General features: G+C 47.7%; 1 protein-coding gene across 1 annotated transcript in view; it reads right to left on the reverse strand.

The window, feature by feature from the left end:
* Positions 1 to 5,265: 5,265 nt before the first annotated feature.
* Myo15a (myosin XVA) overlaps positions 5,266 to 14,457 on the reverse strand; it is a 65,491-nt gene continuing 56,299 nt past the window's right edge. Inside the window, 2 exon segments of the mRNA XM_045131385.1 lie at positions 5,266 to 5,383; positions 12,773 to 12,913. Of these exon segments, the coding sequence (XP_044987320.1) occupies positions 5,282 to 5,383; positions 12,773 to 12,913 (243 nt within the window). The 3' untranslated portion in view covers positions 5,266 to 5,281.

Raw genomic sequence — 14,457 nt, forward strand, 5'->3', positions numbered from 1 at the left:
GAAGCCAAAGGACCTCAGTTCAATTCCCCAGGACCCATGTAAACCAGATGCACAAGGTGGCTCATGCATCTGGAGTTCATTTGCAGTGACTGGAAGCCCTGGCATGCCCATTCTCTTACCCCCTTCTCTCTGTCTCTATCCCTCTGTCAAATAAATAAATAAATATATTTTTAAAAGCATGTATATAGCCGGGCATGGTGGCATACACCTTTAATCCCAACACTTGGAAAACCGAGGTAGGAAGATTGCCATGAGTTCGAGGCCACCCTGAGACTACAAAGTGAATTCCAATTTAGCCTGGACTAGAGCAAGACCCTACCTCAAAAAATAAACAAACAACAACAACAAAAAGCATGTATACGTTTGCGTATGGGGTGGTGGTGTATGTGCTTGTGTGAGGACAGAGGACAACGTTGGATGTCATTCCTCAGTAATGTCGGCAACTTTTTTTTTTTTTTTGAGACGATGCCTCTCATTGGCCTGAAGTTCACCGATTAGGTTAGATTGGCTGTCCAGTGGGATCTGTCTGTCTCTACTTCCCCAACACCAAGATTGCAAACAGTGGTTAAGGTGCTTGCCTGCAAAGCTAAAGGACCCAGGTATGATTCCCCAGGACCCTTGTAAGCCACATGCACAAGGTGGCACATGCATCTGGAGTTTATTTGCAGTGGTTGAAGGACCTGGTGTGCCCACTTTCTCTCTCTCTCTCTCTCTCTCTCTCTCTCTCTCTCTCTATATATATATATATATATATATATATACATATATATATATATATATATATGTCTGCCTCTTTTAATCTCTATGAAATAAATAAAAATTTTAAAAATTACAAACATACAGGGCTGGAGAGATAGCTTAGCAGTTAAGGCACATGCCTGCAAAGGCTAAGGACCCAGGTTAGATTCTCCAGGTCCCATGTAAGCCAGATGCACAAGGGGTGTATGCATCTGGAGTTCGTTTTCAGTGGCTGTAGGCCCTATCACTTCCATTTTCTCTCTCTCTCTCTCTAATTAATAGATAAATAAATCTTTAAAAAAATTACAAACACATGCTACCATGCCTGGCATTTTTCTATGGGTATTAGGGAGTGAACACTGGATCTCATGCTTACCAGGCAAGCATTTTGCTAACTGAGCTATCTCCCCTGCCTCTAAAATTACCTTTAAAAGAAAGTATGTTCATTCTAGACATCTACTTGCATCCCATGCTAGACTTACAGAAGAATATTTAGAAGCCTTGCCAAAGCCCCTGTCAGCCCTTCCATTTATAAAGATATGTAGAGACTCAGAGAGGGCTAGAGAGATTGCTTAGTGGTTAAGGTGCTTGCCTGTGAAGCCTAAGGACCCATGTTCAACTCTCCGGATCCCACGTTAGCCAGGTGCACAAAGATGAGGCAAGTGTAAGGTCACACAAGCCTACTAGGTGGCACAATTGTCTAGAGTTCTATTTTAATGGCTGAGACCCTACAATTCTCCCCTCCCTAAAACAAAAATAGAAAAAGAAAAAAGACTCAGAGACAGCAAGCAACTTATACCAGGCCACAAAGCTAATGAGCAAATGAGTAGATGTGAACATAGGTAGGCCTCTCTGGTTCTCCAGTGTGGACTGGCCTTCACGTATCCTTAAGACACGGATAGACGTTGGACAGGAGGAGACAAACCTGGGTGGTCGTGGGGCATGGGGTAGAAATATATTCCTACCGGAAATTAGATCAAGGTAAGTCCCTTGTCCTACATGGGGCAGCAATGAAATCATTTTGGTTATTTTTTCAGGGTGCAAATCATGGCATGTGTGGTGGTTTGATTTTAAAATGTCCCCGGTAGACTTGTGTGTTTGAATATTTAATCTCCAGCTGGAGGTACTTTCCTAAAAGGCTGTGGGGACTTTAGTGTGGCCAGAGAAGTGTGCCACTGGAGACAGGTCTTGAGGTTTTACAGTCCAGTCCCAATGCTGTTCTCTCTCTCTACTTTCTCCCTGCTGGTGTGACAAGGTGATGCTGGCTTCCTGTTCCCGCCATTGCTTTCTGTGATTTGTTGGACTTTCCCCACCTTCTGGAACTGTGAGCTGAATTAAACTCTTTCCTTCTCTAAATTGCTTCTGTTATTTGTTCACAGCAATGAGCAAATAACTGATACTGTGCATCCTTCCACCCTGCCTGTCACAAGTCTTTATGAACTCACTGTCCCAGGCTTCCACGCTACGCAGACATCACTTCTCTATGGTCTCACCTCAGGCTGGGAGTCTCCTTGGTCCTGGGATGTGTTCCTATTCATCTGCACTTTGACTCAGTTTGGTCCCCCTCAGTGTCTGGAAATATACAGAGCCTGAATCCTGCTACCCAGGGCTCTTCCCACCTCTTGTAGAAGACTGTGCTGATGCCAGCACAGTCTACCGAACAGGAAGCCTGGCCCTTAGGGCCCAGGGTCTGATTATCCAGTGGCATTAACAAACACCTCTCACCTTGAACTTAAGCTCACAGATTCAGTCTGGCTAGAGCTCAGCTGGGAATTCTGCCCAGTCACCTAGGGAGTCACTTCCAAGGGCCTCTGTCTCATGGTGACCTATTTGGATTTTGAAAACCAAGGTGACCCTGTTTTTTCTTTTTTGCCACGTGTGAACCTCAGAGATTTCAAAGCAAAAATAGTGAGCCTTCAGACCCCTCTCCTGAGATCCCATGGAATTTTGAGCAGCGGAGGAGCAGAGGGGACGCCTTAGCCTGCCCAACAGTGGTTCTACTGCTCTCAGTGGTGGGATTCACACTAAACTGGCATGGGATGGGGGCAAGGACAGCCCCAGGCAAGTCACCCAGAGTCACAGACCCTGCAACAGTGCTGATATAACTGTGTCTTGCCTGTGTCCTGCCCTCTGGCACCTGCTTCTGGAGAAAAACCAATCCCAGGCAGGGGTGAGAAGTGAGTGAGATGGCAGTGGACATGCCTATCAAGGCTCCTCCTTGGCCCTCTGCAGCAACCTTCTGATCTCACTGGACCCCGCCCCCAACCCTGCCATCTGGGCCTCCTAAGTGTTTCCCAAGTTAACCCCCCCCCCGACTCCCACCACCATCCCCAGGGTGCATGCTGGGGTTTCCCAGGCTCTGACCACAGCAGCCTCCCCTTGGGTCTCTCTGCTCCTCACCCTTGGTTGGAAGGGCAGCAAACCTAACTGCACGGAATTCCATCAAGGCTTCTCCTGGCACCTGGGATACAAAGCTGGGAAGCTAGGCCCAAGTCACCTTGTTGGACTCCTTAGTCCCACAGCCACCTGGCCTCGAGCAATGTCACCTCAGGCATGGTGAGCCCATGGGTCCTGGCTCATCACCTGGCTGGCTTCCACTCCTGCGGCTGGTTCTGGTTCAAAGTCACCCTGCACAGCAGCTCCCAGGGCCTCAAAAGGCCCTGAATGGCTGAATAATGCCATGGTTCCACCTGTCCATCAGGACCTGGCTCCCAAGCCTCTATGCCAGTCACCAACCTCCCATCTTCAGCTATTTTCATCCATGATCATTCATTTTATTTAGTTTTCTTTTTTTTCGAGGTAGGGTCTCACTCTGGTCCAGGCTGACCTGGAATTAACTCTGTAGTCTCAGGGTGGTCTTGAACTCATGGCAATCCTCCTACCTCTGCCTCCAGAGTGCTAAGATTAAAGACGTGCATCACCACGCCCGGCTTATATTGTTTTGTTTATTGAGGTAGGGTCTTGCTCCAGCCCAGGCTGACCTGGAATTCACTATGTAGTCTCAGTGTGGCCTTTTACTCCCAGCCATTCTCCTGTCTCTGCCTCCTGAGTGCTGGAACTAAAGGCATGCACCACTACATCCAGCCCCATTTTATTCATTCATTTATTTATTTATTTATTTTCATTTCTAAAGTTTTTATTTATTTTTACATGTTACTTTATATCCATCTTTATGTGGGTGGCTGGGGAATTGAACCCAGGACAGCAGTCTTCATTTTATTTATTTTTGAGGCAGAGTCTTGCTATGTATCCCTGACTGGCCTGGTACAATGGAGCCTAGGCTGGTCTTGAACTTGCATCAATCCTGCTGACTCAGCTTCCTGATATTACAAATGTATATCACCACGCCAGGTTTTCATTCATTGATTTATTCTTTCATTCACATGATAAGTATATTTTAAGGGCCTACTTTCCATTATACGTTCTTCTAGGCTAGGCCCTCCTTGGGATGCAGTGGGAAACAGTGTTCAATATTTATCCTTCCTCCTGCCATCTATTCTTAGCTAACTCCTACTCACCCTTCAAAACCCAACCATATGAATCATCCTTTGAGAGGCCCATTCCCAGCCTCCTCAGCCCCATCCCCACATGGAACCACTCCTTCTCTCCACTTAGTGATAGAGACTGGGGTTGGGGCTATCTAAGGAATGTGGAGTGGGGGTCAGGAGTCCTCAGGGTGGGATAAGGGCAGATATGTCTGCTAGAAATGCTGCCCATGGTAGTGAGTCAAGAGTCTGTTAGCGTGTCTTTCTTCTACCTCCTCCCTCAGGCTTGCTTAGCAGTCCTTCAGTAATTCTATGGAGGACATAGCCCACTTTTTAAAGTTGCATAGAAATGGGGCTGGAGAGATGGCTTAGCAGGTAAGGTGCTTGCCTGTGAAGCCTAAGGACCCATGTTTGACTCTTCAGAATCCCATGTAAGCCAGATGCACAAGGTGACGCAAGCATGGAAGGTGGTGCACATGTCTGGCATTCTATTACAGTTGCTGTAGGCCCTGGCACGCCAATGCTTTCTCTCTCTCTCTCTCACATTAAAAAAAAGCGCCAGTGTGTTAGGCTTGCCTCAAAAAAAAAAAATAAATAAAAAATAATGTTTCATAGAAATGAAACCAGGCTAAGGGACAGCACAATGTGGGGCACCTGATGCAGACATGTGGAGAGCTGTGGTGAGGTGGAGCACATCCGAGTGTCACCTGGGAAGAGACAACAGAGCCCAGTGCAACTTACCCCGCGGCCCCGCTGTGGGGTCTCCTGGGTCAGGATGGGAATCAGGGTAGGAAGCCCTGAGATCCTGTTTTCTTTCCCACTATATGGTGGGCCAATTTTAGAAAATTTCCCCTGGTCAGTGGACCCTAGGTAGGCTACATGCAGTAACCCCATGCTAGCTCTGGGTCAGTCTTCTTAGGTTGTTTCTTTTGCATCCCTTGGTCTTCTTCACCAAGGTTCCGGACCTTTCCAGGGGGCAGTGGCCCAGAGAGACCCAGCAACAACCTTCAAGCCACACAGTGAGTCTTTTGGCAGGAGGCAGGTGGAAGGCAGGACTGTCAGAGCAGGGTGATCTCGCTGGGGGGCAGCGTGAGCCGTTCCTCCCGGGCACGCAGCATGTTCTCCACGTGCACGGCCACCACATGACAGAGCTCCAGACCCTGCAGGGGACACAGGAAGTCTAGGGTTCCTAACTATCTTGGAGCGGGACCTACAGAATGGAGATGTGATTGACAAAGGTAACCACCTGGGGACTGTCATCCCTACTTCCCCCTGGAAGACAAGGCAAGCTCTCCAGGTTCTTTACAGAGCCCAAAGTCTCAAATGTGGAGGACCTTAAGCCGGGAGTGATGACACATGCCTTTAATCCCAGCACTCGGGAGGCAGAGGTTGGAGGATCGCTGAGAGTTCAAGGCCAACCTGACTACATAGTGAATTCCACGTCAGCCTGAGCTAGAATGAGACCCTGCCTCAAAAAAACAAAATAAGGGCTGGAGAGATGGCTTAGCGGTTAAGCGCTTGCCTGTGAAGCCTAAGGACCCCGGTTCAAGGCTCGGTTCCCCAGATCCCACGTTAGCCAGATGCACAAGGTGGCGCACGCATCTGGAGTTCGTTTGCAGACGCTGGAAGCCCTGGTGCGCTCATTCTCTCTCTCTCCCTCTATCTGTCTTTCTCTCTGTGTCTGTCGCTCTCAAATAAATAAATTAAAAAAAAACACAAAATAAATAAATAAAATAAAAAATAAAAATGGTAACAGTCTTTAATAGTGTTGGCCATGATTACACTTGGCAGCTGACACCTAAATGGGTGGCTGAGAGAAGCCCGCAGAAAACTGTAGCCCATCACTCACCTGTGAGCGCAGTTCTCAGAGCAAAACCAGTGTCTAGGTTCCAGAAGGGCTAACTAAACAGAGGCCCACTGACCCGTGAGGGCCACACTGCCTGAGCTCCGTGAGGAACCCCGCCACCACTGAAGAAATGCTCCTGTCTCCAGGGCCACACTCTTTTATTATTGTTATTGATTTTTTGAGTTATTAGGGTCTTTTTTTTTTCCGAGGTAAGGTCTCACTCTAGCCCAGGCTGACCTGGAAGTCACTATGTAGTCTCAGGGTGGCCTTGAACTCTCAGCGATCCTCCAACCTCTGCCTCTTGAGTGCTGGGGTTAAAGGCATGCGCCCCCATGCTTGGCTTTTTGTTTGTTATGTTTTGTTTTGTTTTTGTTTTTCAAGGTACGGTATTACTTTAGCCTAGGAATTCACTATGTAGTCTCAGGGTGGCCTCAAACTAATGGCAATCTTCCTACCTCTGCCACCTGAGAGCTGGGATTAAAGGCGTGTGCCACCATGCCCAGCTTGGCTCCTTTTTTTTCTTTAATGACAGAGAAGGAAAAAGAGAAAGGATTGGCCCACCAGGGCCTCTAGCCACTGCAATCAAACTCCTGATGTGTGTGCAACTTCGTGTGCATGTGTGAACTGGCATACTTGTGTCACCTTGTGTATCTGATTTATGTGGGACCTGGAGAGTCAAACATGGGTCCTTAGGCTTTGCAGGGAAGCACCTTAACTGCTAAGCCATCTCTCCAGCCCAGGACCACACTCTTAATGCCTTTTGCCAAGGTCAGCAGTGACCACCTTGTCCTGTGGCCACCTCAGAGAAGTACAGTGTATGCAAGGTGGGGATCCTCCTGTTACAGTGTGGATAAGACGTGTCTCCCAAAAGGCTTATATGTTGAAGAGTTCATCCAGCCACTGCGCGGAGGTTGGGTCCTGAGGATTCTGATCTCATCAATGGACAAATCCATTGTTGGACTCATTAGTCTTAGTGAAAGAAAATCGAGCAACACAGCTCCTTGCCAGCTGACCTCTGCCTTCTTCTCAGTTGCTGTATTCTAGACTCTGTTCACACCTAGCTTGACTGGTGTGGAAACTGAGGTTCAAAGAAGCAGAGATGCCATCAAGGTCCTCTTGTTGGAGGTAATGCCATCATACTTGGAAAACACCTCTTCCTGGAAGTCAGTTGCCTCCTACATAACTGAGTTCCCAGCATGGATTGTATGTAGATTCTTCTGTATTTGAGAATTGGGGCTCAGTAAGGATCAGGACAGAAGGGCTCTCAGCAACATCTATCAGAGCTAGCTGTACAGAGATGCTCAATGGTGTGTGTTGAATGAATATGTGAATGAATGAATGTATCCTTCCACGCATACAAGACAGAGTCACATAGGAGGGGCCTGCCAGGAAGTAAAGAAGCTGGTGGCACACGCCTTTAATCCCAGCACTTGGGAGGCAGAGGTAGGAAGATCATCATGAGTTTGAGGTCAGCCTGAGACTAAATAATGAATTCTAGGTCAGCCAGGGTTAGAGCAAAATCCTACCTCGAAAATGCAAAAAAAGAAAAAGAAAAAAGTCAAAAAGCTTTTCATTTAATCCAGACATTCATGCACTCATCCATTCACCCATGCACCCACCCATCTATCCATCCACCTACCCCTCAACTCAATCCCATTCACCCACCTATCTATCCCACATATCTGTCCATCTGTATGTACCCATCCACTGCTCCACTTGTCCATCTATCCCTCCATTCACCCACCTTCCTACCTATCTACATATCCATCTCCCACCCAGTCGCTCAACTATCCATCTAACAAATACACATTAAACATCTATTATAGGGTCTGGAGAGATTGCCTAGTGGCTAAGGCTCTTGCCTGCAAAGCCAAAGGATCCAGGTTCAATTCCCCAGGACCTATATAAGCCACATGCCCAAGGTGGCATATGCATCCAGAGTGAGTTTGTATCAGCTAGAGGCCCTGACATGCTGTGGTTGTTTGATTCAGGTGTCTCCCATAAACTTAGGTGTTCTGAATGCTAGGTTCCCAGTTGATGGAGATTTGGGAATTAATGCCTCCTGGAGGCAGTGTATTGTTGGGGGCAGGCTTATGGGTGTTATAGCCAGTTACCCCATGCCAGTGTTTGGCACACTCTCCTATTGCTATGGCCCACCTTTTGTTGGCCAGGGGGTGATGTCCACCCTCTACTTATGCCATTGCTTTCCCCTGCCATCATGGAGCTTCCCCTCAAGCCTGTCAGCCAAAATAAACCTCTTTTTCCCAGAAGCTGCTATTAGTTGGGTGATTTCTACCAGCAGTGAGAACCTAACTGCAACACATGCCCATTTTCTCCCCTTTCTCTCTCTCTCTTTCTTTCTTTCTTGAGGTAGAGCTTCACTGTAGTCCAAGCTGACTTGGAATTGACTATGTAGTCTCAGGGTGGCCTTGAACTCAAGGTGATCCTCCTACCTCTGCCTCCCAAGTGCTGGAATTAAAGGTGCGTGCCACCACGCCCAGACCCAGTCTCTCTTTCAAATAAATAAATTGTTTTTAAAAATCTACTATGGGGGTTGGAGAGATGGCTTAGCGGTTAAGCGCTTGCCTGTGAAGCCTAAGGACCCCAGTTCAAGGCTCAATTCCCCAGTGCCCACGTTAGCCAGATGCACAAGGGGGCGCATGCGTCTGGAGTTCGTTTGCAGTGGCTGGAGGCCCTGGCATGCCCATTCTCTCTATCTCCCTCTTTCTCTCTCTGTCTGTCGCTCTCAAATAAATAAATCAAAATAATTTTTAAAAAAATCTACTATGGGCCGGGCACGGTGCTCTGGACACTGAAAATGTGATAAATATAGCCCTGACCTCCTGGAGCTGATCTTCTGGTGGGGGGAGACAGATAATGTTCAAACACTTCAGTGACTTGCAAGCCACACTGAGGGCCACACAGACAAAGCTGATGAGTCATTATTTGTAAACAGGGGGCTTATGTGGCAAAACTGGAACACATGGAGGGAGGGAGCCCTGTGAGGAATCAGGGTAGAAACACCTCAGGTGGAAAGGACAGTGAGTGCAAAGGGTCGTGGGTAGGGAGGGGACATGAAAGTTCAGAACAGTGGAAGTGAGAGAAGTCCGCATGGTGGAACAATCAAGCAGATGGGGAAGGAGGGAGAGGAGGCCACAAGGGTGAAGAGAGGACTGACTGACAGGGATGGTGAGGTCAGCTGGAGAGGCCTGCCTGTCAAAAAGGGAGACATGGAGGGATGGAAGGATGGGGCTGTCACAGTGGAGATGGTTTTTGACAGCTTGGGGGCTGGGAAGGTTTCAAAAAGAGAAGGAACCAAGCCAGCGTGGTGGTACACGCCTTTAATCCCAGCACTCAGGAGGCAGAGGTAGAAGGATCACTATGAGTTCGAGGCCAGCCTGAAACTACATAGTGAATTCCAGGCCGGCCTGGGCTAGAGTGAGACCCTATCTTGAAAAACCAAAATAGAGAGAGAAGGAACCAGAGAAAGGGCCCTGGGCATGTGAAAGGATGACAGATGGAAAGCTGAAGGCTCCCAGAGGGCATGTTGGTGGTGTGTGTGGAGTGTGTGTGGGGGGTAGCAGAAGTAGAGTATGGTGGCTGGGGAAACTCGTCCTGACTTGCAGCTTCTCTGAGGGGGGGGGCTTTATTCTTTCCCTTGGGGGCAGGGCTGGCACATTGGAAACCCACCCTCTTTCAGAGAAATAAGCCCTTTATTGCAGACCCTGGGCCCAGTCTTCAAAGGGGAGTTGGCAGTCTAGAACCACAACCTGGAGAGGGGGCATCCTTGCCCCTCTCTCTCTTTTTTTTTTTGGTTTTTCGAGATAGGGTCTCACTCTAGCCCAGGCTGACCTGGAATTCACTATGGAGTCTCAGGGTGGCCTCGAACTCACAGCAATCCTCCTACCTCTGCCTCCCAAGTGCTGGGATTAAAGGCGTGTGGCACCACACCCGGCTCTTGCCCCTCTCTTGACCTCAACTTTGTCTCTCCAGTGGTATGAAAATCCTGCTCCCTCCATTCAAAGGGATAGCCCCAATTACATAAGAATTTCCTCAGATTTTAAACATTTCATTCTAAAGGGAGGTTCCTTAGGAAGTTCCAAATTGAAACATGGCTTCCCTTCAAGGCTCAGGAAAGAAACAAGGTTCAAAATATAAACATCTCACAAGTTTTGGGCAAGTTCCTGAAATTTATAAGATTCACAATCCACTCCCCCCCACCCTCCTACCACAACGCACACCAAGGTCATATAAAGAGGAAGCACCTCTGGGCTGGAGAGATGACTTGCTTAGCAGTTAAAGCACTTGCATGCAAAGCTGAAGGACCTAGGTTCAATTCCCCAGAACCCACGTAAGCCAGATGCACAAGGTGGCACATGTGGCTGGAGTTTATTTGTAGCAACCGGAGGCCCTGGCTTGCACATTTTCACACACATTCTCTCTCTCTCTCTCAAGTAAGTAAAATAAAAATATATAAAAATATAAACCCAGGCGTGGTGGCACATGCCTTTAATCCCAGCACTCGGGAGGCAGAGGTAGGAAGATCACCGTGACTTCAAGGCCACCCTGAGACTACATAGTAACTTCCAGGTCAGCCTGGGATAGAGTGAGACCCCACCTCAAAAAACTTAAAAAAATACATACATACATACATACATACATACATACATACGCAAGCACCTCACTCATGCAGTGAGCCTCAGAGATGCGGCCTCTCTGAGTTGTCTCCATGCTGCCTGTGGGCTGCTTTTCAGTAATGCAGCTGCCATGCTTCTGTAAGTGACCCCAGTAAACTCACTGGCTCACCCAAGTTGGACTTTGGTGTATTTGCTGTGTTAGGAAAAGTTTGATGAAGTCCTAGTTGAGGATCCAGGTGAGTCTCTTTCCCTAAGTGTCAAAGAGCTCACTTTGATGACTTGCAACCCCAGACACCACAACCTAGCTCATCCAGGTCAATATCCTTAGACGTTCCTGTGACTACCTATTTACCAACCTGCCTTGGCTTCTTTTTTTTTAGATTTTTAAATTTTTATTAACATTTTCCATGATTATAAAAAAAATTATCCCATGGTAATTCCCTCCCTCCCCACCTGACACTTTCCCCTTTGAAATTCCATTCTCCATCATATTACCTTCCCATCTCAATCATTGTACTTACATATATACAATATCAACCTATTAAGTACCCTCCTCCTGCCTTGGCTTCTTAAGTGCCAGTGCCCTGAGGAAAACCCCAGATTTCTAGCACAGGCTGGTCCCAAATTGACTGTGTAGCCAGGGATAGCCTTCAGCTTCTGGTCCTCCTGTCTACACTTCCTGAGAGAGCTGATTGTACACCAAATACCAGATTTTTCTTTTCTTTTCTTTTCTTTTTTTTTCCAGGTAGGGTCTCACTCTAGCTCAGGCTGACATGGAATTCACTATGTCGTCTCAGGGTGGCCTCAAACTCACGGTGATCCTCCTACCTCTGCCTCCTGAGTGCTGGGATTAAAGGCATGGGCCATCATGCCAGGCCAGTTTTTTTTTTCCAATTTTATTTATTTATCCATTTTGAAAGCACAAGAGGCAGATACAGAGAGAGAGAATGGAGCCAGGTGTGGTGGTGCATGACTTTAATCCCAGTACTCAGGAGGCAGAGGTAAGTGGAGTGCTGTGAGTTTGAAGTCACACTGAGATGACATAGTGAATTCCAGGTCGGCCTGAGCTAGAGTGAGATCCTACTTCAAAAAAAGAAAAAAAAAAAAAAAACATATGAGAGAAAGAGAATGGGCATACTAGGGCATCCAGCCACTGCAAATGAATTCCATATGCATGCGCCCCCTTGTGCATCTGGGTTACATGGGTACTGGAGAATCAAACCTGGGTCCTTAGGCTTCATAGGCAAACACCTCAACTGCTAAACCATCCCTCCAGCCCAAATACCAGGTTTTATGGGGTGCTAGAGATTGAACCCAGGACTTTGTGTATGCTAGACAAGGACTCTTCTAACTGACTTGTATCCCCAGCCCCCCAGGTTCTTCTTCTTTTTTTTTTTTTTTTTTTTTTTGGTTTTTCAAGGTAGGGTCTCACTCTGGTCCAGGCTGACCTGGAATTAACTCTGTCATCTCAGGGTGGCCTTGAACTCATGGCGATCCTCCTACCTCTGCCTCCCAAGTGCTGGGATTAAAGGTGTGCGCCACTATGCCCGGATCCAGGTTCTTTTATATTGAGAGAGAGATACAGAAATAAGCAGGGAGAGAGAGAGAGAGAAAGAGAAAATGGTGTGCCAGGGCCTCCAGCCACTGCAAATGAACTCCAGATGCGTGTGCACCCTTGTGCATCTGGCTTACATGGATCCTGGGGAATTGAACCTGGGTCCTTTGGCTTTACAGGCAAGTACCTTCACTGCTAAGCCATCTCTCCAGCCCCTGCTCCAGGTTCTTAAAATTCTAAGAACTCTGAGATCTTTTCCCCTGGCCCTAGTGTCTCATTAGTGCCCTGCCAAATGCTTCCCTATTCTGCAAACAACCTAGGTCTTTTCCCCACAAAGCCACTGCCAGTTCATCATTTCCCGGAACACCTCTATGATAACTTGCAGCTGTTTTCCCCTTCACTGGGATAGATGCTCCAGAGGTCCAGCCAGCCCAGAGTAGAGACCAATATGCATAACAAGGGAACCAGGACTTGGGTGATGACCAGGCGTGGCCTGTGGGACTGGACCTACCTGCTCTAGCTGCAGCTGTATGGTACGCTGGGCTGTCACGTCCCCCAGTGTGATCTCCACATAGGGGTAGCTGGAGTTGGTTGTGGGCCTTTGGGTCCGTGTCGACTGGATATCCTTCAGGGGAAACTTCACGATCAGCTCCTGGGGATGGTGGGAGAGGGGCCAAACATGCATGAGTGTGGAGACAGTCTAACATACCAGCCCATCATCCTCTGTGAGTCAGACCAGCAGCCAGGAGGCCCTTGGTCTGTGCTGTTCCCCAGGCACTGGCTTGGTGAACTGGAACAAGTCACCTGACCACTGGATCAGTTTCTTTGTCTGGAGGCAGAGAGGAGCGGGCACTGTTAGTATCCTGACCTATACATCAGAGCCGCTCTGGGAACGTTGACCGGCTTTATTTTTGGTCTCCATGTAGAGAAGTTAGAGTGATGGTGAATTAATACCATGGGGGTGGGAAGACCTTAACTGACTACCAATGGGGATAAAGACTGGTAGGTCATGGGGCTCTTTGTCTCAGGAGAGGAGGTACTCATTAAACGGTATTGTTCCTCATGGTCTCCCAGGGTCTCTGGCACACTAGAAATTCTTGTGGTAACCCACATTGATCGTCTCTGCCTCTTTCTACACCTATTTCTTTCCTCCTGTGTCTCTTAAATTCATCTGCAAGCAAAATTCCTGTCTCAGAGTCTTGAGAGAGAGAAAGGGCTGGAGAGATGGCTCAGCGGTTAAGGTGCTTGTCTGTAAAGCCTAAAGATCTGAGTTTGGTTCCCCAGGACCCACGTAAAGCCAGATGCACAAAGTGGAGCATGTGTCTGGAGTTTGTGTGCAGTAGCTAGACACCCCAGTGTGCCCATTCTCTCTCTATGTGTCTCTCTCTTCTCTCTGTGCTTGCAAATAAATAAATAAATTTTTAAAAATATTTTATTTATTTATTTGAGAGAGAGAGAGGGAGAGAGAGAGGGAGAAAGTAGGCATGCCAGGGCCTCTAGCCACTGCAAATGAACTCCAAATGCATGCGCCCCCTTGTGTATCTGGCTTACATGGGTCCTGGAGAATCAAAGCAGGATCCTTTGGCTTTGCAGGCAAATGCCTTCACCGCTGAGCCATCTCTCCAGCCCTAAATAAAATACTGTTTTTAAAAAGAAAGTGAGAAGGCTGGGCATGGTGGTGCACGCCTTTAACCCCAGCACTTGGGAGGCAGAGGTAGGAGGATCACCGTGAATTCAAGACCACCCTGAGACTCCATAGTGAATTCCAGGTCAGCCAGGGCTAGAGTGAGACCCTACCTCGAAAAACCAAAAATAAAAAATAAAAATAAAAATAAAAATAAAACAACAAACTGAGAGAGAGAGAGAGAAAGTGTGGTGGTGTGGCATTCCCCTGTAATCCCAGTACTTGGGAAGCTGAGCCAAGAGGACCAAGAGATCATTCAAGCCTGACCTGTGCCATGTTAACTGAAATCCTGTCAAAAAAAAAAAAAAAAAAAAGAGAGAAAGGAACAGAAAAAAAGTGAAGCAGTTAAAATGAGGTCAGGGTGGGTTCAATTTGAACAAGACTGGTGTCCTTTAAAGAAGAGGTAAGTTGGGGTTGAAGAGATGGCTTAGCAGTTAAGGTGCTTGCAGGCAAACCCAAAGGACCCAGGTTCAATCCCCCAGTACCCACATAAGCCAGATACACAAGGGGTC

Source organism: Jaculus jaculus, chromosome 12 (genome assembly GCF_020740685.1).
Source record: "Jaculus jaculus isolate mJacJac1 chromosome 12, mJacJac1.mat.Y.cur, whole genome shotgun sequence".
Taxonomy (NCBI): Eukaryota; Metazoa; Chordata; class Mammalia; order Rodentia; family Dipodidae; genus Jaculus; species Jaculus jaculus.